The 22,607-nt window shown below is 34.6% G+C and overlaps 3 protein-coding genes across 4 annotated transcripts in view; 2 read left to right on the forward strand and 1 right to left on the reverse strand.

Moving 5' to 3' along the window:
* Positions 1-2,547, forward strand: part of LOC142351908 (uncharacterized) — a 438,132-nt gene extending 435,585 nt beyond the window's left edge. The window contains exons 12-14 of one of the 2 annotated variants that reach the window (XR_012760975.1): positions 137-286; positions 1,175-1,563; positions 2,271-2,547. Coding sequence is in view for 1 of the 2 variants with exons in the window: in XM_075404166.1 (XP_075260281.1) it covers positions 137-286; positions 1,175-1,447 (423 nt within the window). In the remaining variant the exon portion in view is untranslated. Of the gene's footprint in view, positions 1-136; positions 287-1,174; positions 1,662-2,270 lie in introns of those variants that run through there. The other variant, XM_075404166.1, reaches the window with a different exon arrangement.
* LOC142351907 (coronin-6-like) overlaps positions 1-22,607 on the forward strand; it is a 560,192-nt gene that overhangs the window by 5,158 nt on the left and 532,427 nt on the right. The window lies entirely within an intron of this gene.
* The window catches only part of LOC142351583 (uncharacterized), a 29,832-nt gene continuing 10,251 nt past the window's right edge, over positions 3,027-22,607 (reverse strand). Inside the window, exons 4-6 of the mRNA XM_075403691.1 lie at positions 19,804-20,053; positions 6,390-6,576; positions 3,027-3,350 (exon numbers count right to left, since the gene is read on the reverse strand). Coding sequence (XP_075259806.1) covers positions 3,212-3,350; positions 6,390-6,576; positions 19,804-20,053 — 576 coding nt within the window. The 3' untranslated portion in view covers positions 3,027-3,211. The remainder of the gene's footprint in view (positions 3,351-6,389; positions 6,577-19,803; positions 20,054-22,607) is intronic.

Consider the following 22,607-nt stretch of genomic DNA (forward strand, 5'->3'; position numbering starts at 1 on the left):
CCTGGGTAAATTAGAGGCGTTGAATTTTTCTTTCTAGTTGATTAATTTAACAGGTGCCGTTTTTATCCTGAAATAACTCAATAAGATGCGAATCATTAATCTAATATACGCACTTAGTGATGCTTTTGTCTTGTAGAAAGAGCAGAAACTAAAGCTGGCTGACCTTTTGGTGTCGAGTCAAGAAGAGGCACACCAAATGCAGAGAGATTACGAGAATGAGTTGGACGAGTTGTACGAGAGACTCGGAGACGAAGAAGAAGACGAAGACGATGACCAGAACATAGAGGTATAGTAGTTTTAAATAAATTTGAGGATCTTTTCCATTTGTACCCCCATTACGTTAAGCTCCCCCCAGTTACAGAGCACGTGGCATTACATAGTAAATCATCATGTAAGAATATAGCACGTGCGTCGGGGGGTGCAAATACTATGCACCCACTAAGCTGGGGGGGGGGGGGGGGGGGGCACAAATTTGAAGTGCTCGTTTAAATAAGGAAAAACTTATTGTAGTACCAAAACAATCCCTCTTAATAACTTTTTTGAATTTATACTAGATTACTTTTTTTAACCGATTTGATAATTTATTGAAACTAGGCCCGTGTTAGTTTTGGCCTTGATTCCAAGATTTTGTATATTTGTCAGCAGGTCCAGTTTGGACTTGTTGTTGCTTCTCGGATCCTTTTTTAAGTGAAGAACCGAAATTCATTCCGTGAACAACATTCAGGACGATGTATTTTGTCTTTTTGTCCACTGAATTTTCATACACACTTTTTTGCACAATTATTTTTGCAATTGAAATATGTTATTTCTTTAACTTCTTATATTTCTTTTCCATATTTTAAAAACATTTTCAGTACTTAAGTGCCTATATTCAAACGTGAAAAGTTTTAATTGTTTGAAAGCTTTGAACGCCAACATTTCGCCGAAAACCAAAGACTTCAAATGTCTCGTCGGAAACTGATTCAGTTTTTCAAAGCTTTTCAATGTTATAACTTTTGTAGCTCTCCGCAAAAAAAATTGGCCCAACAAAAGCCGTAGGCCTGTGATTAATTAGGGAGTGGAACAACAAAAAAACACAATGAATCAGTCGCCCAAACTATTTCAAACAAATCATTGTTTTTCGGTGAATGATATTACGCTGAGAATCAAATTTGACGACACATTGTTTTTTTAGACTCAATTGGATCAGGGACATTCCAGGTTTCTTCCGGAAAACCACATTGCCAAAGGCGATCGCTCCCCTGTATCGCCCGGTTTCTGCTCGAAGCCCCACAGTTCAATTCCCAAAAATGCCATCAATGGAAATGACGGGAATCGAACAGCAAGCGTTACGTCGAACCCAAACGAACGTGCAGGTAGCAAACGGAGCAAGCCGTTTGCGTCGTCAACTGCACAGGGCAAAGTGAAAACGGGTACCGCTAAAACAAACGCCGAAGGTGAAAGGTAATCCGATGAGTGTATAGTGGAAAAGGAGAACGTTTCCACAAACCCACAAATCTTGGATTCAGAGATACAAATTATACCGATGTCCTAATACTAAGGAACAAGTAGACATTCTAAAATGTTCGTAACTAAGTTAGAGTTATTTTGAAATGGATTATTTTAATTATTTTAAGCGGAAATCTGTTTATTTTCTTAACAAATTTATTATTAATTTGTTTTTTTTTGTTTTTTATCATAAAGCATTTAGAAAAGTCTACCAATTCAAAGCCTTGAAAAGGTAGCATGGTAGCAAGAGGAAATCTTAAACTCATTGCTTTAAAGACATTTTTTCTGAAAATTTTACAAAATAGCGCAACAAAAGTCGGATCTATGCTGTTTTGCCCCCACCCCCCGTGTTTTTATGCCCCCCAGTTAGAAATCATATGTTGTTATATAGCACGTTACTATGTGAAAAAAATAGCAAGTGCACCTGGGGGCGTAAAAAATATAAACTCACTATGGGGGGGGGGGGTGGAGGAGTCCAAAACAGAACCCAGGTTGAGGTGCCATCCGGAAGTGACCTCTGATCAGACCATGTCCAACGCACACGGTGTGTTCCCAGACCAAAATTACAGGGTCTGGGATTTGGTTCCAGGGCACAATAGTATGATCAGAGGTCACTTCGGTCTCGGGATGGTATGATCAGAGGTCACTTTGGTCTGGGGATGGTATGATCAGAAGTCACTTCAGGATGGGAATGGTCTGATCAGAGGTGGATGCAAGCGCACATTAGTCTGATCAGAGACCATTTCGAGCGGAATTTTTTTTGATGTTTTGTTTTTTTACAGAGAGATGTCCGCTCTGTCCAGAGGCAACAAAAAGCAGCATTCTGATCACAGACAGATCTAGAGTCTGATGACTTTGATCAGAACCAAAGGGGTCCAACTAATTGAACATGTCAGTCCCCTTACAAGGAAATTTTGTTTAACTGTAGTATACGATGTTTTATATGGAAAGCTGTCTAATTTTATTCATTGAGTTGGAAATATGCACTAATGTATACTAAATAATTTTTTACTCAGCAGTTGGGTTATCTTTTCTTTAGCAATAATACTTTTTGAATAGTCTTTTCTTTAGATGAATATAATAATGCAAACATCATTTCATATGAAATGAATATATTATAACAAAATTCGTGTGCTGAGGTGATTTTGAGCGCACGATGGTCTGATCAGGAGTAACTTTTGAGCGCACAATAGTCTGATCAGAAGTAATTTTGAGCGCACAATCGTCTGGACAATGGTCTGGGTTTGAACTGGGCCATGGTCGCACAATCGTCTGGACAATGGTTTGATTATGGTCTAATCATAGGTCCTTTCCGTCTGGGAAGGTCTGATCAGAGACAGTTTCGAGCGCACTTAGAGCGCACACGGTGTTTCGAGCGCACTTTTGTCTGATCAGAGGATACTTTGGACTGGGAGGGTCTAATTCGCCATTTGTTACATTTGTTGCACTCTAATTTAAACCAATCAAATTATTAGGCCAATCAAATCAAACATTCGGTTCTGATTCGCATTTTTGTCTCATTCGGTGGCGGGAGAAAACGGTTTTCAGTAACATTTTTAACAACGACTGATATAAGTAAATTATATTATGGCTACTTGAAGAAATCAGTTGTGCCGCAGTAGTATGAATATTTTATTTATGTTGTATTTTTAGATATTTCAACTGTCAAGGAAATACAGGTCACTTTTCACGAGTTCATCAATAGCAAAATAATGATCTAAAATCAGAACTTCTCTGCCAGTTTCACGATTTCTTCATACGGTGGAATACATCTGTCAATTTCAGCTGCAGTTTCTGGTTTTTCGATTCGGATCTGATGCAAATTGAAGCTCCGTTCTACCATGTCCCCGAATCCAGTTGATCTAATCATAAAGATTGCAGCTGCAGTTAATGCATTTTAGGGATAGAAAAAATGATCAAACCAAAATTAACGTTTTAGACCTCCTTCTAAAGTAAACACACGTGAAGACGCATGCGCTAGCGGTGCTGAATTTTTCACCAATTAAAGCAGGGATGGAATACGTTGATTGAAGAAACATTATCCATGCCTAAAAATTGATGCTTAAAAATCGATGCGTTCCTAAATTACAGAGTGCCAAAAGTTATTAAAGTCATTAAAAGACAGCTAAGATGAGAAGCCGTCTCACGCTTAGGATGAAAAACTAAAATGCAAAAAAGGCTAAAAATTTATGAAACAGAACTGACTATCATTCGAAGAATTTCGGGCTAATGAGTAATCGAAGGATAATTTCGATAGTAGCTGGCTGAAACTTAAGGAGCCTGGCCTCACTTGGTAAAAGGGGAAGTAATTTGGAGTGTGAAATGGAAGCATTGACTTGAAACGACAACACAGCAACCTTTTAATTAACTCCGCTCCCCATGAGATAAAGTCAATACGAATAAACGAAAGAGAAATGAAAATATAAAAAACACAATTGCTGTTCCAACAATTTTTCAAAATTGAGTGAATATATATATATATATATATATATATGTGTGTGTGTGTGTGTGTGTGTGTGTGCGAGGCCAGATTTTTAATTCAGCCCTCAGGATATATTTTTGATTTAAATAAAAAATTATCGAAAAATTGAAAAAAAATTGGGACTCTTTAAAATTCGAAGCAAAAGTCGATAAGGAAGAAAAAACACTTCGATAGGGGGGTGACAGATCACCGTTGACATTTAAGATAAAAACTAAGGGAAAATTTTGTAGTAAAAAAAAAATAGGTTAAACAGAGATTTGTCAGTTGTAACTCTTTGCAGTTTCAAGACTAAAAATGAACAATATAAATCATTTGACTGAAAATTTCCATAAAAAATCAATTATTTTGTTTCAACCTTCTGTATATATTAGGCTAGTTAAAAGATAAATCAGGCGCCATTTTTTCTCTTTATCTAAAAAATTTTACGGAAAAACCAAGCGTTCAGGCAATTTAGGACTCTGAAAAAGCAAAAATCAACCTTGAAAATTTCAAAAAAGCAGAAAAAGGTAGACTTTTCAAAATTATAGAGTGGTTTTTGCAAAAAACACTTCTTAATCGAACAAGTAACTGTTCGGGTATTTTCACAACTATGGAGACGTAACGCAATTTCGTGAAATGAAGATCAAATTAACCAAAAACATTACTGAAAACTAAAGATGGAAAAATTTTCCCAACCTTTATTTGTGTTCTTTATATTGTCAGAGCAGATCGGTCTAACTAATTTCCTATAGAACAACAAAATACAAAAGAAATGATAGTTAACGAATTTTTGGATTGCCGAATTGCGGAATTTAATACAAAAGTAACACAATTTTTTTGAAAATTATAAGAAAAATTTTTTTCTCTGTATTTTTTCTCTGTAAATTGCTCTTAAAAGTGATGCTTTCAAGTCTTTGGGGGTTCTGTATATGAAAAAATCGAATCGTTTTACCATTGTGAAACTCCTCTTATGAAGAACTAACTTTTCGTTTAGTGAAGAGGAAATAATTTTCTTTTCATTTCAATTCAAAACATTGTTCAAATTTCTTAATTCTTTAAAACCACCGTTACTCAAAATAGTGATAAGGGCCAAAACAAAAACTAAAAAACTGAAACCAATGATTCTCAACGCTATTGAATGAGATCCTTTAATGGCAGCTTCTATGGTTCCTCTTCACAATTAGAAGTGGAGTGCAAAAAGTGTCACAAGTTTTGGAAAATTAGAAAGTCATTTTAAATTTGCTACTTTAGAAGCCTTTAAAAATTTTTACAATAAAAATTTTGTTTATTCAACTTGACTTGTGGCAAATATATCTGTAAGATTTCGAAGCACAATTTGGTCGCTTGGGCTCATGAAATGACAGAAATGACAACATATTTCATTTTTTTAAAGTTTTCACAAAGTTCATTTCAAACTATAGAGTCAAATTTAAGATTTCGGGTACAATTGTCTTAAGAAGGCAACACCTAATGAATTGTGACGATCCTTGAGTAAAGATCAGATGTCAAAAAGAACATCGTAAAAACGTTAAAGTACGTTTATGTTAGAGAGACACAGAAAAAGAAAGTAGGATGTTAGACACAAACAGAGGCAGAGTCAAAAACATATCTTATTTATTGCGGATTAGTATACGATTTAAACGTCTTCGAGATCATTTTGTTACAAAATTTTGGGAAATCTTTTTTGGTCTGGTTTTGTTGTTTATTTTTGTAGACGTACCTCACTTTCTGGATAATAAAGTCAGGTCTCAATGTGTATTGCGGTATGAATGAACAGAAACCTATTTATAGATTTGAGTTGATATCTAATGGTTCTCATTATTTGAAATAATTTGTTTTCAAAAAAAACACAAACAGTTTTTTTAACTGTGTTGTTTTTGTTCTTTATTGTCCTCTTGTTACCGAGTGTTAGTAAGCGTTGGTCCCATGTTCTTCACTAGTGAAATACAAATAATTTGTTTTTATTAAGGTTCTATTGACGCTATTTTGACTTTGTTATTTTGTAGTTTTTGTTTGAAAAACTAAAAAAAAACAAAAAAAACAGACATTGAGTTTTGGATGTAAATGTTTGTTGTTATTTGATTATTTTGTTTGTCTTGTCTCGTATACTTATTAATGTCAGGTCTTGTCGGCCCAATAATGTGGCATTACATACATTACTAAGTGATTGGGATTGGAAGAAATTTTGTTCTTCATACATCAATTGTTTTTGTGATAAATATGTGAGATTTTTTGGAAGTTTTCATCTCTTCGTTTCGTAGACAATTAAACCAAACTTGTGGATAAGCGGGGTCGGAGAGTTATGTGCAAACGCACGTTAGTGAGCCTCCTTGTTCTTTCGTTGAAGAAACGACTCCACATTTCATGCGGTGCTGTGGAATGTCGTAAAAAAAATTGCACTACAAAGCTAACTTTTGATAGATTTAAAACGGATGCCAACCTGTTTGCCCTTGTGAAGTGACCGAATTTGTCTTCGACTGCTTTTGCAAGAGGAGGAACTTCCCATTTTGGGTCAAAAGAGTCATAAGACTCCCAACTGAGCAAATCCTGAGAAAATTCAACCTCAATCAGAGAGCAGATTTTCTTCACCACAGCTATTGATCCCTCTTTTGTGCTAAGGGTTTCACCTAAACAATTTCTTCAGCTGAAAAGCAGCTCTGAGGAGAAACATGGATGCCAAATTGCCATATGCGATTAAAAAACTCTTTATCGGATAGCAAAAACTTGTTCAATACCCCCATCTCACTCTACTTAATAATGAATGAGAAAAAAAATTGAAGATGGGAAAACTTTTTTCCCCTCCATTTCATGTTGCAGCATGACCGAAATGAAATCTTTACAAGTATGTTTTAAAAAGTTTTAAGTGTTTATAGTAGTGGTGGCCAGCCTACTTTCCACAGATTTTACTTTCCAAAATTTTCGACCAGTGTCTGAAAAAATTGTTTGGCCTAATCAAATTTGGCCGCCCTGATATTCTACGTCGTCATGTCGTTATTCCCCATCAGTCGTTAAATCCAAACGACAAAGTAAACTTTGTAGCTTACAAAGAAGCGGTGAAGTTTTGATACAAAAAGATGCTTGAAGTTATGTTCTCACATTGTTAAAGTCTAGGTAGCAAAAGGAGCACTTACCACCTTAAGCTATAAAATTGTCTAATAAAAAACGCAACATTACTCTCAAAGAGAATGGCAGACTGGATTTGGAAGGAAAACAAAGTTACATAATCTGTTTTCATCACGAATACAAAACAGAATTGCCTGTTTTCAAATTTCAGCTCATTTTGGTTTTATTTTCACTCATTTACAAAAAAAGCAGAACATATATGATTGCAAATCTTATGAGATTCAATTTCTTATTAAAAATTAGCCAAATGCGCCGAAGGTAACTTTTGAATAATTGTTTCTAATGTGACTAATTGTTCATGATGATTCTTTCCTGTCGAATTATCAATCTGGCGTCTAGCATCTTGACTTACTACTTTCTAATTTCTTAAAATAAGTAACTCGAATTGTTCCTTTCTGGCTGCCTATTGCAATTGACTCGAACATTGTTTTTTTAAAAAAAAAATCAAGGAGATTTTCGCCAGACGCAAACAATGTATTGTTCTGCAAAATAATGTTTCAACTGAAGGAAAAATTTTTACCGAAAGGAATTAGATCTTATCTGTTGTACTTTTAATCATCCTAATTTCCCCACAAAAATTTAGTTTTAATTAGTTTTTTTAATGTCAAACAGTTTCATTTAATGTATGACCTGGTAAGATAATCTTAGTCGACTTTATGAACAAATTCTCATGCCATTAGTTATCAGGTCAAAATCATAATCCGAGCTTGGAATCACAGCAACTCTCCGATTAACGGCCGCTCGTCACACTCATGCTGATTTGTTATGTTAACAAAACCCACAAATCGGGTTTTCAATTAGATTAGTAGAACCCACACAATCGCGCTTTGAGTTTGAATACTAAAACCCACACAATCAAGTTTTCAATTGACATCGTGGAACCAAAACAATCTGGATTGCAATTGGGATACTGAAAAACCAAACAATCAAAGGTCATGAGATACTCAGGAGGGTTCTTTTGCGTGCAACTGGCTAACAGTTCTGCACTTCTTCATGCCCACAATATAGCGTCTCCTCAAATTAGTGTGACTGAAACCGATTGAGCAAGCCTGCTGAAAGCAACTGAAAAACCACCTGATTACAAACTTCTGTTATCAGATAGCAGAGCTATTTGCTTCAATGTCTTCCTGACCAATTCAGAGAATCCAACTTTTGATACAAAAGCCATGTGAGCAAATTGAACACCTATATTGGCACATTGTTGGGAATATTTCTCGAACTTCTTATCTTCCGTAGCTATCAGGACAAAAAAGTAGCACTCCGCAGTTGAAAAAATAATGGGTTGCAGTGGGGAGGTAACGGTTACATCAAAAGCTGCTGGTTTTTTCTGGTTGAGAAAGCATATCTCCAGGTCGAGAATGTGTTTCCGGTATCAGATTTTTCTGCTCGCGAACTGGTTTACAGGTTGGCAGCGCTGCAAGCGGAGAAAATTTTGTCCCGTAGCCAGTCGTGTCGCGAAATCTTATTGCCCCGCTCATTACATTTAATAGCATGATCACAGAGTGTATCCAAATATCCTGTTTTACAATAGGGACACTTCCTTTTTTTCGTATATGTAAGCGCCCAGTCTGTACTTCGCAGTTGCACAAAACTTGTTCGGCAAAAGATGGAGGTCAAGAGCCGGTATGGGAGCTGCCGATAATCATGCTCCTGATTGAGGCAGAGAGTGACAATAAACGCGCTTTTTCTCTTTCGGATGTTTGTTTTTTTTTCAATTTATTGATTGCAACTTCGTGGAGAACTTCCTGAATTTTGCTTTGAGTGAGCTGGGATATTGATAGATCGTTTATATCATCATTCTGTTTTGGTAAAGATGTGATCTGCTGTCGGACTTTTGCCAGCTATAAGCTCAAACAATGTAGCAGACGGTGATATCGAACCAAAATAGGCTGCTTTTAGCTGGCCAGGAGATCGTCGGACTCCAATTCGAGTCCTATTGATAGGCAAACATGCTTGATGCCATGACACATTGGACAAGAGTGCAACCAGTATATTCTCAAAAGTTCTCCTTTCAAGAGAGTCAAATTGTTTTTTTATTGGATAATGCCTGTTGGGCTGTTGGAAAAAAACTTCAGACAAATGAGCCCTCTATCGATAATCAATAAATAGCATGCCTAGTTAATTTGGCTTGTTTACGCGTAATTTGTAGTCTGATCGTTTGCTTCAATAATAACAATAGATCACTGCTGGTTCTTGTCTTGGATAAGGCTAGCCGGTGCATTTCACAGACACCTGAATATCATTTTAACTGGAAACTAATTTGTAGATGTTTTTCATCGATGGCAGTTTCTAGTTGACGTTAGGCGTCATGGTGGATCAGCGGCACAGTTATCATTCGCTTTACTTTCCTAGTCATCTTCAAAAAATATTTCAATCGACTTTGTTGTTTCAATTTTTGTTTCCGTTTCATTTGACATTGCCCAAATTTGTCTTACTTGTCCCTTTTTTGCATTCCTTGCTTCAATTCTCGAAAACATCCAATCCGCTTTGATTGCCAGAAATAATTCCCATCATCCAAAGGCACACTGAGTAAGGGAATTTTCTGAAAGTTCTTTTTGCTTGGCTTATGTGATTGCTTAATTTTTGTGAAATTTTGTTTGAGGTAAGAATTCTCCCTAAACTGATTTTAAAACAAATCGATGGCAATTCAATCTCAAAAGTGTCCACTGTTCACAATTATTTTCACTGATGTTGAATGTTAAATAAACTTTCTTAATTTTTCCCGTTAATTTTGGAATCCACCATGCTCAATCATCATGAACTGGCCATCCAATAAATGAAGTTCTCATACGGCAATTTTTGGAACTCTGAACTCTGAAGCTGAAAATCGTACACGTTTTTTTTCAGTTTTAAAAAAACTGTAGTGGTTATCCCTATTAAGTGGCGGTATTACTAATCATTTGATAAAAATTTGAGAATTTTTTTGCTGTCGCTTTCAGTAGTTTTATAGAGATAACTGTTTCAAAACATTTCGTTTGTTTCCTGGAAAATGCTCGTTTGGTATGCTCAATTTGAAACGAAAGCAACCAAGTATGTTTGGTTTCAAAGGTAAGGAACTGTCGGTATGTTTGATTTTAAACCACGGGAAATCATGGAAAATGACTTGATTTTTCTCTTGATCTTCTCAATACACTGTGAGAATGATTGAAAGAAATCCATAATTATGCATGTTCTGCGCCTCAGACTGGATCAATCTCGAAACGTTTTCTGTGCTCAGTCACATACTAATTCAAGGATCGATTAGTTTCAAATTAGGTTTTTTAACTTACTAGAAATCACTAAAGGACTTTTGGTACACTTTTCCTTGCAATATTGAATAGTTTTCAGCATATGTTCGTATGTAAATTTGACATCGTATCCTTCGTGGTTGAAGTTCACGTTGATCTCATAGTAGGTCATGTTGACTCCAGGTAAAGAAGATGTCGTAATTAAGGCGGGATGTCGAACCAAAAAGATGTTGACAGAATCTTTGGTGATCAATTTTGGAATTACTGCTGGTTTGATTGCTTCGCTGACTTCCTTGAATATAAAGGAATCATTGTGCTGAATTTTAAAAATTATATATTTTGAGAGTTTTTGTGGTTTTAAATTTCAGTGTGTTGCTCATTTAAAGTTAACAAGTAAACAGTTAGCGCTTGTTGCGCACAAATCAAATTGAAACCCGCATTATATTATGTTCTTCCATAATTGACTTTCCTACATATTTTTGTTGTTATTTTCAAAATGCAGTGGCTAGTCGCATTTCTTTTTAGGTTTCATGATGTTTTATCAGGCGAGAATTAAGCATTATTTAGTTCAAACATTATAAAAATAATTTCAAAAATTTTGTAAAATAAAATATTGTTCATTTTTCGAAATTTTGCTCATAGTTTAAAAGCGAAGAGTAAAAGATTTTATTTAGCAGAGGCACATTATCAACGACATTCGACGTCTCTTTTTGGAATTTTGGGTTCGTTTTGCAAAGGTTAAATCCTAGAGGATGCTCATTTTGTCACTGATATACAACAGCTACGACCTCATTCCGCTATTCACTATTCGAGACTTACATTTCATTATGTCAGGTATTGACTCTTTAAAAATGCAGGCTCCATGAAAAACTACTCTTTATAAAAGACAATTTGTAACGGCTGCTTTCCTAACAATGACAAGGAAAGTTTTATACCGCCCAGTTCGTTATTAGCGGTTTACAAGCTGTCGGGATACTAAGTTGTGCAGTTCGCTTTTGGGACTTTATATCCGCCCTTCTGTAAATTACCGTCGCATTAAACGTTGTTTTTTAGTCCAAATAACTAATCCTTCAGTTTTGCTGAATAATAAAATCGATTGCTGAAACTACTCAATGAGTTCCAATCAACTGATCAAATAATTTTTCAGAGTTTTGGTTAATCAGTCAATAATTCAAGTTGGGGCTATTCAAAAGCCAAAAATTCTGTCACCATAGATTGCTCATTTATTATAACTATAAACGAATCTAAGTGTGTACATTCAGTTTCAGAGTGGAACACAATTCACAGAGGAGAACCCGTCTTTTGCCGTAAGCGGACTTGAATTATTGATCAAAACAAAGGTCGGTCGTTGGTCACTGGGGCCCAAGCCATAGAGACGACGTAGCATGTAAGTTTTTGGTTTGGAAAACTCAAGTCTTTGAACTGAAAATTTATCTTTTACCGTCTGGTCAAAGAAGACGAGTTGTTTAACCTAATGTTCAGCTACTAAAGGTTCTTTCTTTTCCTTTCTCTCAAGATACTCAAATTTTCAAGACCAAATCGATGAGAGGATAAATTATAAGTTTCGCGTTAGCAGGAACCAGTATTTTACTGCTCAATTGAGGTTGAGTGGTTAGGCAGACTGGATTTTCTCGTGAATATATTTTTCCTAGTTCTTTCAAAGCCAACCTGACTTTATCTAAAAATTCTCGTGTTCTGCTCAACCTAGAGTTCCCGTTTTTTTATTTGTTACACAAAACTAAACCCGGTTTCCTATGACCAAAAGAAAGCTCAGGCCTAATTATCTGATTCTTCACAGCAATCTGCGACACACACACACACGCTTAATTTGATTAGGCTTTGAAGTTCGTGGAATCAGACCTAAGCGGAATTTCACGGGGCTCAGTTCTTTCACTTCACTTCTGTATAAACGGCAGCAGCTGTGATTTTTTAGAAAAGTCAAATCAACACATTGATGTTACCAGATGTAAACCGTAATTTTGGTTTATAGCAGTTTTAGGTACCTTGTTTTGCAAAGACCTTAACTAAGTCAGCCTGTTCGAACGTTAATGGGCCTTTTTACCCGTTTACAGTAGCATTAAATTTAGAAATAAACAATGTCGACATAAACTCGTATTAATAAAATAAGCGTTTGAGGTAAATATTAATGATCGGCCTTCACACAATTTATGTCTGCATTTCACAATTTTCTCTTTCTGCAACAGTCATCATTAGGTTTTTTGCTTTTTGTATCTGTATTTATATTTTTATGTGTCTGCTTTGGTCACTGTTTGTTCTTCTGTTTATTTTGTATGATCTTTTGGGTCACTTCCGGTGTTCTAACGGTTATAACTTTGAGACAGGCCACTACAACAATTTTTTAAAAAATAAATGAAAAAAAGGACTTTGATGACATTTGTGATTCTGCAGTCTTTAATTTATCTGATAACAACAATTTCTAGTAAATTTTTCATTGTTTTGCCACATCCTTTAAAAATTGTAATTGTCGTATATTTTATCAACGGTCATTTAGTAATACTTATAATTTTGTAAATTAAAAACTTATAAACGGTTGCTGATAAAATTACCATTGCCTCAGTTGTTACTGAGAGTTTTCAGTGGTGATCCATCTTGTTTCAAATTTCGCTAAAAACAATTTTTTCAGTTGCCTTAATTTCGTTTAAATTTCAGCTAACTTTGTAACTATTATGGTAGGGCTAATACCTATAATACCCAACTCAAACATTTTTAGTGCTATCTGACGCAATCCTACTGTGCTAATGCCTTAGTAAATTTTGACCTAGTGAATCAACTATTCAAGCTATGCCAACTGGCAAGAATTTTAAATCAGCCCTATAAAGAGCAGTGGTGGGGTTTGTAATAGAAGCTGTTTTTCCATCTCTGCGAGGATACAATCCACTGGCTGGCAATCCAAGCACAGCAGCTGGGCAAGAACAAAATTAAAACAAGCTCTACTGAAGGCGGCGACTATATCATTGGCAATATAGATCAATAAGTAACAGCTGATGATTCGCTTCGTTTCTCGTATCAGTAACACATACAATTATGCGCTATATTACGTAGTGATGACTCTAACTAAGCATTTGTGTCGAATTCAAATTCTCATCATCATCCACTTTAATGATTACTCTAAAGTCTGCTGGGCCAAGTAGCAAAAACTTCACACCTTAAGATTGCTGGACTCTCGTCACTTCGTTAAATTTTGCGGCGATTTTTTTTTCTATTTTGTCCAGGATGGATGAATTTTTTGGATTGATTTTTATTTTTGTTATCAATAGTTATTATTCTGATTGGAGGCTGCGATGTTCAATTTATCAGTCAGATATATTAGTTTATTATTCAAAACGCCAAAAGGAGTGTTGATTTTATTCCTTTGCTAAAAAACCTTTTAATTGAGGCCGATTTTGCCACACGTTAAGGCCTTAAGATTTATGAATTAATGCCGTACCAGATTTGTCAACAAAATGCAATAACTGGATGCAACAAGGTGCTACAAGAGGAGAAGGAGAACTGTATCAAACAGAGACGAAGTCATATTCTCAAACTGATTAAGCTTTCAACTTTCTAAACACTAGGGTGAGATGTAGTAGTGCTAATAAATAGAATACCTCATACGATTTTAGTGCTATCTTATGCAATTCTACTGTGCTTATGCCTTAGTATATGTTGACATAGTGAATCACCCAATCAATCTATGCCAGCTGGCAGGCAGTAAAAATAAGCACTATAAAAAGCGGTGAATTTGCAAGGCTACCATCCACTGTCTGGCAATTAAAGCAAACAAGGAGCAATAGGCGCAAACATCAACAAGCTCAGCTGAGCATGGCGGCTGAATGGTTAGCGACACAGTTCGACAGTAAAAAGTAATGCTTAGTTGTTTCCTAATATCAATAACACATACATTTATGCGCAACATTAGTTAGTGATTACTGTAATCAAGTTTTTCTTTCCAATTCTTCATCTTATCATTCACGCTATTGCTTACTCTAAAATCACTCATTTTATTCAATAACATATATGCAACATGAAACTAATATGTGTGATCTTTGGATATCTATTTTTTATAAACATCTTGTTGAGTCAGCAATTCTTTTCTCAGGCTATAAATTCTAGCTAAAAACAATGTGAAAACGAGCTAAGAGTGCCTAAAAGATTTCGAAACGAGTCAAAGCCAGTTCATATCTGATTATTCTCTGGATTGGTTTGATCATGACTATTTTCTGTCCATATATATATATATATATATATATATATATATATATATATATATATATATATATATATATATGTATATATATATATATATATATATATATATATATATTTCTCACAATTAACAAGTTTGTCGACTACAGAAGCAATTGTGGTAAAAAGAATTAGAAATCCTCTTGATATTGAGAGATCCCGATATTGATATGAATTGTAAAATTGAGCATAATTTAGTTTTTTCCTTTATAATCCTAATCGAACTGGGATTATTTTGAATTTCTTCCAATATGTTCTCTTCATTTAGATATGAGTCAGGAACCGTTCCCAGAAATTCCATAATTTTTGGTGCTTTTTCCACAACATAACACCAAGTTAGTTTTTCGAAAATGACCTTTGACCCGGGAATGTTAGACAAACACCTAAGCAGAGCGGTTGAGCGTGATCGAGGAATAAACCAAAAATTAATGCTGACCATTTCGTGTTCTTTGAAACTCGGTGCTAACTAATTTGTCGATAATAGTAGCAGTAAAATATGCAAAAGCTGTTGAAGCATTTAAATTTTTGAAATAGTAGAATAAAAACAGTTAAATGACTGTTGTAGATTATACAATCAAAAATCTTTTTTTTTCTCCGAAAATTCTCCAAGTTATTTTTCTTTCTGTAGAACCTTTTATCTAAAATTGATTTGATAGATAGACAAACAAAAGTAGCATGCACTTAAATGAATTTGAAAAGAATTAAATAGAAATCTGTATATTTTTTGCCAATTTAAGTGGCAAGCTCAACTATCTAATGGCTAAGATCAACCCTAACATCAGTTGATTCACAAATGCTATGGGTGGTGTTAGATATAAGTAGTATATCTATCCAACTTGATTCATTTGCAAATTTGATGCGTTATTTGAAATCTTTCCAATATTAAAACTAATTGAGCAGATGATTTGCTCAAACGAGAGCATCTAATTTGTTCTGTCATAATTAATATATAGAGAAACATCAGAGTTTGTGCAGATGCTGAAATTGAATTGATGATCACGTTTTAAAACTGGTGCCAAGTTTAAGTACTTAAATGATCGTAGCCAAAAGCAGAACCAAACTTCAAAAAAAAATGATTTCCAAGTGCAAAGTATAAACTTTGAGACATGATTTTATTGAATATTGTTCCTCAAAATTGATAATCTTTTTGAATCAAAATCACAATCACTTTCCAATTTTTTATTATGTACATGTCGTTATTGAAGAGTTTTTTCGCCTGCCTTTGTATATGAATTTAATTTTTTTCTTCCATAGTTTTCAGAAAAGTTTATAAAATGGAATCCGATGTCATAAAAAGTAATTTTGATTAAGGAAACTATTGGAATCTTCAACTGGTTGCTTGTTGTGCATTTTAAATTTCATTACGTTGTTTATTCTAGCTAACACTGGACTACATCGTGTGGTCAATTTTACATCAATTTTGATAAGAAAGCATGTATCGTATTGCACGATAAAAATTCTAACGAGAGAAATAAATATCGGATCAATTTTTCTCACAAGATCTTATTCGACAAAAATTCTAATTGTCAGATCTCTTACGGTAAAAGTTCTGGTGGAAAACTGTTTATTTTATACCTTTTCTTTCAAGCGAAAGGTCTGTTGGTTCAACAAGTTTTTTTTGGTACAACCCCAGTGTTTCCGCGGTTTTATCGTGTAAAATCCGATAAGACGCTTAAGAACAGTTTTTTCGGTAAGATTCTTTATTAGCTGAAACAAACAATTCTTTTTAAGCATCTTATCTGATCTTTCTAAATTTTCCGGAATCACTGGGTCTGTACCAACAAAATTGTATTGAATCAACAGAGTTCGCGCATACGGACCCGGATAGCCCGCTATTTGTCTCCTCTTCTTAGTTAACCCTTTCCATATCCTGTAATTTGGATGGCACTATACCGCCGTGTGGAACCCAAATGGTCTGATCAGAGGGCGCTTGGGTCTGTCACCTCAACCCTGGTAGTAGACTGCCCCGGTTGACAGTATCCAAAAGTACTTATGATATACTAACTTATGATACAGTGTATGAATTTCAAGTAATCAAACAACTATTATGAGAAGTAGCTTACAGTATGTACGACGACATCATATACGATATTATTATTATTGTTCCGACCTCACTTGTGGGGGGAGGAACTATATACTCAAATAGGTTTTTTTGTTCAGACAATTTTGGCCGATCGATATAATCATCGTAGAGAAATGTGAGTGGTATCATTAAAAAGCTAGTCCAGCGTAGAATTCGAAACGAAACAGAATTCGAACTTCGTTTTTTTTGAGGAGTTATTGAGGATTGAAGTTTTGTGTGGACAGGGGACATTTGGCATGATTTTGTTCACTTTTAGTGTAATTTTTCTTCAAATTAAGAATATTTTTTATTAAAATATTAATTCAAAATTACATTTCAGGGCCCAAAATGAAGCAATTCGAGTTCCCCATAGACGAAAAACGATAAAAGGAATAGTTCTAGTCTCATAGGGAAGTTTACTATAAAAAAAATGAATTCTGTTTCAGAGCTCTTTTTTTAGAAAACTTTTCATTTTTTTTTGTTTTCTTGGGTCACCTAGAGACTAGTCACTTTTCGTACCCAGAATCCGTTAATGACACACCTGATTTATAATCAAATGAATCCAAATGAACAAAAAATTCGTTTTCAAATAATCGCTCTTGTTTGTTTTTGCTTCGACTGTGAGTTTTCGTAAATTTAAACCAAATTTCTATTTTCTTTTTGAAGTTTCACTAAATTTTTGGAGTCCTATCCCATTGTCTCAATAATAAAGAGTGCAATAAGTTTTTAAAATAAGCATTAGGTGAACCCATCTAGCGCTTTCAAGGAACAGCTAATGGCTGTTAAGACTTAAAAAAACGACTTTTCGAGAGTTTTTCTAACATTAACCGATCATAAGCATATTTTTGTGAATTCTTAGTCAGTCTCAGTAGACAGGGCCCCCTTCCTTTCTACTGCAATAAGAATAAATCTCGTTAGCAGTTTTATCTTCTAACTATTTGTTTTATGGCTTCAGTGCCACAAGTTTTCAAAAAATTGAAAAAATGTTTTGGATAATTTATTATTGGTCCCTACTGAAACCCTATTACATTGTCTTGATGTTGGTATCTCCCACTGGCTTACAGAAGACGTTCACTGGATCATGGATAAAGTTTTCAGAGAAAAATTTTGGTTAAAATGGCTTCGACACTTTCTTCTCGCACTTTTCTACAGAAATTTTGGTTTTTGCCTGTATTTAATTTTGTTTCCATTGTCATAAGATTTGATTATTGATTACCTTTGCATGACAAATAACTTTGTCTTCAAATCGACGCATGTCCTCTAATTGAGCAAAAACTTTTTTTAAAGTTAACCGATCTCAAACATGTTTTCGTGAACTGCACGTCAGTCTCAGTAATGATTGAACCTTTTTTTCTAATTCAACCAAAAAAATCTATATAGCGGTTTCATCCTTTATGGGTGTTATGAATTCGATGCACGAGTTTTCCTTTTTTTATTTTTTGGATATTTTTTTTATTCTGTTTCCTTTCGGAATGTTAACACAAAATCCTAATATTGATAGTCGCATTGGATTAGAGATCACGTTCAAGGGATCACATATAAAGATTATAGGGGAAAACTTATGATTTAAATGGCTTCGACATTTTTTTCTCGCACTTATCAACTTAATTCTAGGATTTTGCCTGTACTTCTTGTTGTTTTCCTTATCTATCTTATTGTAATGTCTTATTGATGACGTATGAAGAACAAACATCCTTGTTGTCTCATCGAGGTATAACTTAGCGTATTGGTTAGCCTCCGTTGAAAGCTATTGAATACTACGGGCGTTGATACTACGGATCTTCTCAAATATTTCGTGGTGTAGTATATTTGTTCAGGTTTGTTGATCTTTTGGAGTCAAATTGTTAACCAGAAGAATCCCATTGCATTAATCGAAAAAAAATTTCTTTATGAAAATATCATTTTTTAATGGTTTCAACACTTTTCTCGCTCAATTTTTGTTTTAATTTGCTGTTTTTTTGCTTTTTATTATTCTTTAGTTAGCCGCAGAAAACTGGCCTGTCCCATTAGCTGGTATTCAATGATTGAATGAATGCTGTGACCTGAAGCAAACAGTTTACTGTGAATAGTCTTAAAGTTTATGATATTAAACTTTTTCAAGATTTTTAAGGAGTTTTCATTTTTTTCAGTTTTTGTTATTCTCTTCGTCAGATTGTAACTTAATCTCAACATTAAGAGTCCCTTTTTTTAAAAAAAAGTTAACATATTGATATCATGACGTAACTGATGATTTGTGGGTTGGCCAATATGCGCTTTTATAAAAGTTATGTGAGTGATGTTTTTTTGTTTCTTTATCTCTTCCTTTAGCACAACCGCGTAATAACAGATCCCAATGATTTTCAAATGTGGCCCAATTGATTTTATTTATTCGTTCAGTATATCGTTAGCTTAATTAATATAAATAGAAATTAAAATAAAAAATCATAATATTCAGATAATAGCTTATAATTTTAACGGCTTCACTAATTTGTGTTTCTGCGATGTTTGTAGTTTGTTGTTCGCAATTTTTTAGATTTTTTGCATCTTTAGTCCGTTCCTATGGCTTAACCAGAGACAGGTAATATTGGTTTCATTATGACTTTTTAGTAAATTTATCAAGAACTATTTCGTTAAAAGCTAATTATTGTTAAGACTTTTGAAATTATTTGGTTTGAAAAATGTTGATTGATTTTTGAATTTCGCCTCATTGTTTCTTCTTTTTCTCGACTTGTTACCTAGTTTCCTTAATCTCATCTGATGTGTAGTTAGGAAAAATAAATTTGTGTATTTAGGATTTTGTCTGATTGTAATTTGACGTTGGTACTAGGTGCCTTTAAATTAAGATATTGAGTTTTTGCCGTGAAATTTTCTTTTTGTTGCTTTTTGTTTTTTTATCTCGTAGAATTTTTAATGGCAGATCTTGTTGCATTGAGGAATGGCTTTTTATAGTTCATTTATCATCTTGGTTGTGTAACGATTTCGTAAAACTCAAACATCTATTTTTGATTATCTCTTTGTCAAAAATGTAAGTAAAAAGACAGTTGAGTCAAAAATGTAGATGAGCGCGGGTCGGAAAATCATTTGCGAACGCACATTAACGAGCCGCCTTGTTTAAATTTTTGACCTAGTGTAGTATGGTACCCAAGTCTACCAAAACAAACTATTACTATTATATTATCCTTGGAAACAACTAATTTTGAAAAAATGCAATTACTAACTAGAAATAACCAATGGGCTGGTTATGCAAGTTTTTTCGGCATAGTTGATTGTCTCCAACATATGCTCATAAATAGCTCTGACGTCATAGCCTTCGGGACTGTTGTTCATGTTGTTCTCATAGTAAGTCTGGTCAGTCCCTGGCAGAGGAGAGGTCGTGATCAAGGCCGGATGACGCACCAGGAAAATGTTGACAGAATCTTGGGTGACTAGTTTTGGAATCACTTCGGGTTTGACAGCTTTGGTCACTTCCTCGAAAAGAATAGTTATTCGGCAATTTCTGGTCCCAAATCTTACATACAATCACCGCCTTCACGGCAACTCTTCCCCTTTTTTTTTTACTATTTTTAGCGTTGACACCTTATATTCGTAGTCGAAGCCTCAAAAATATACGAAAGTTGCCCGGGTCGAGGTTTTGACAAAAAATAATGTAAGATTAGCGGTGAATAGCGGTGAAAAAAAACTTTTTTCACCGCAAAGCGCCCGTATCTTTTAGCGTTGAATGCGCTGAAAGCGGTGAATTTTTGTAAGAATTGCGTTGAATTTTGCGGTTAAAAATTTTTTTTCACCGCATTCACCGCAAATCTTACAAAAAAGCAACTGCCTTACAAGGGTTCGAACCTCTACCTCATGCGTGTCACGAACTTCGTAATCCACTGAGCCATCACTTACTTCAAAGATATTTCCTGTGAATATAAGATAAGCGTTGAAATTAGCGCGATGAATATTTGTAAGATTTGCGATTTAAGCGGTGAAAATTATTTTTCACCGCATTCTGCTGGTAGCGGTGAAATTTTTTTTCACCACATATTATGCTAGTAGCGGTGAAATTTTTTTTTCACCGCATCCTGCTTGTAGCGGTGAAAAATTTTCCTTCACCGCTTAAGCGCTGAAAAAAATTTTTTCACCGCTTAAAAGTTTTTTTTCACCGCATTCATCGCATTGAACGCAAATCTTACACTTTTACTCAAATTCACCGCAAACCTTACATCTTTTAGCGATTTTTAGCGGTGACACCTCGACCCGGGTGTCAACTTCCGAACTTTCGAAAATTGAAAGATCTTAGTTGAAAAGTTAAAATTGTTGTTCGTTAATAATTAATTTCAGTTTGTTTATAAATATTAATTTACTTCTTGAACGAGTGCGATGTCGTCAATGTATTTCTCGCTCAAATGTGTTTTAAATACCTTTGGTTTGCATGATCTGGGAACTTCAAAATGTGAAAAGGAATTAGTTCAACAGTTCGTGTTTTAGTCTTCCCATTTTAAAAGCCCGGGATCAAGCAAACCAAAGATAATTATAATACATTTGAGTGAGATAGATAATAACGCCATTGCTCTTTTTTAAGACCAAAATTCATTTTAATTAACAAATTGAGAGTCTAGATAGAAAATTATTTAAAAATTTTTAGCAAACTAATCACTTTAACAGCTTTTTTGTTTCTTTACGGTCTGATTGACAACGTGCGAGCAAAGGAATTCACGAATTTTTGCAACCAAATGTAAGAAAAGACAGCAGCCTATTTTTACATGTGTTCTTAATTAACCTTGTGAATTATATTTACGTTCATGACTTTGAGTACTTTGACTTGATAAACGATTTTAGCAGCAAGAAAATGCAATTGAAAAACATGCCAGCAAAATTTTAAATACAATTAATTATGTTTACACGAATAAGTGTAACGAGAAAGTTCTAATGTAAAAAAACTTAGAAAAATTGCAAGTGTGATTCCCAATCCCGTAAGTGATGTTCACAGTCCCCTCCCCCTTAGAGTACCTAAGGAGCCTTGTACATGTTTTCACGTAGACAGCAATTGTTTATTCTTGAATAATAGTTTCAGAAACTATAATAGTTTATAGAATAATATAATAGTTAATATAATAGAATAATAGTTTCAGAAAGCAGAAAAAAATCAGGATTTGTCTCGCTTATAAACAATAAACAGAAAGTTAGGAAATTATTTCCACCAACAAATCAATTGGTTTGAAAATTCAAAACGAGCGACCTTCTATGTGTTGTAACGGCTGCTCTCCTTGTGTTTCACAAAGAAAGTTTTACACCGCCCAGTTCGTTCTGAGTGGTTACAAAATCTGTCCGGATACTTCGTTTATGCAGTTCGCTTTTGTAACTGTATATCCGTTCTGCTGTACTTACCGTTGCATTACAAATTCAGTTCGTAACTATTGGCTAATCTTAGTTTTTTCAACTATCAATTTGAACTGGATTGCTACAGATCACACAATACGGGATCTCTTTATGTATACCAGTTCAATCCGATAGAAAAAACAAATCAAAGACAAAGATATATGTCTAAGATCTGTTTGTGCGAAAATATTTAAATTTAAACTTAAGTTGGCTTTTGTTTTTTGTACTCACAAGTTGAGAATACCAGAAGTTGGGGTTGTAACAGTTGAATTTCAGCTCCAATAATTCGTTGATGCAAGACACAGTAACAGAATTTACTGCTCAAGAATAATATTTTGCATACAAGACACAGTAACAATTTACTGCTCAGGAATATTTCTAGTTCAAGACACAGTAACACGTTATTTACTGCTCAAGACCATTTGTTTTTGCAATATTTTGCTGAGTTATACTTTCAGCCGTTTTCTGCGGCTACTACGTTGCGTTCTGTGTGCTGCTTTTGTTATTTCCCCTTTTCTCTTTTTTCTCACGTGACAAACTGTAACTAGAACTAGAACTATAACTATAACTATTAAATGACTAGGACAACAGAAAGTGTTTTGTTTCTACTTTCCCGCCTACGCAAGCTTAGCGAGCTCAGCTCTAACATCGCCGGCCCTGT

Source organism: Convolutriloba macropyga, chromosome 13 (assembly GCF_964194025.1).
Source record: "Convolutriloba macropyga chromosome 13, txConMacr16.3, whole genome shotgun sequence".
Classification (NCBI taxonomy): domain Eukaryota; kingdom Metazoa; phylum Xenacoelomorpha; order Acoela; family Convolutidae; genus Convolutriloba; species Convolutriloba macropyga.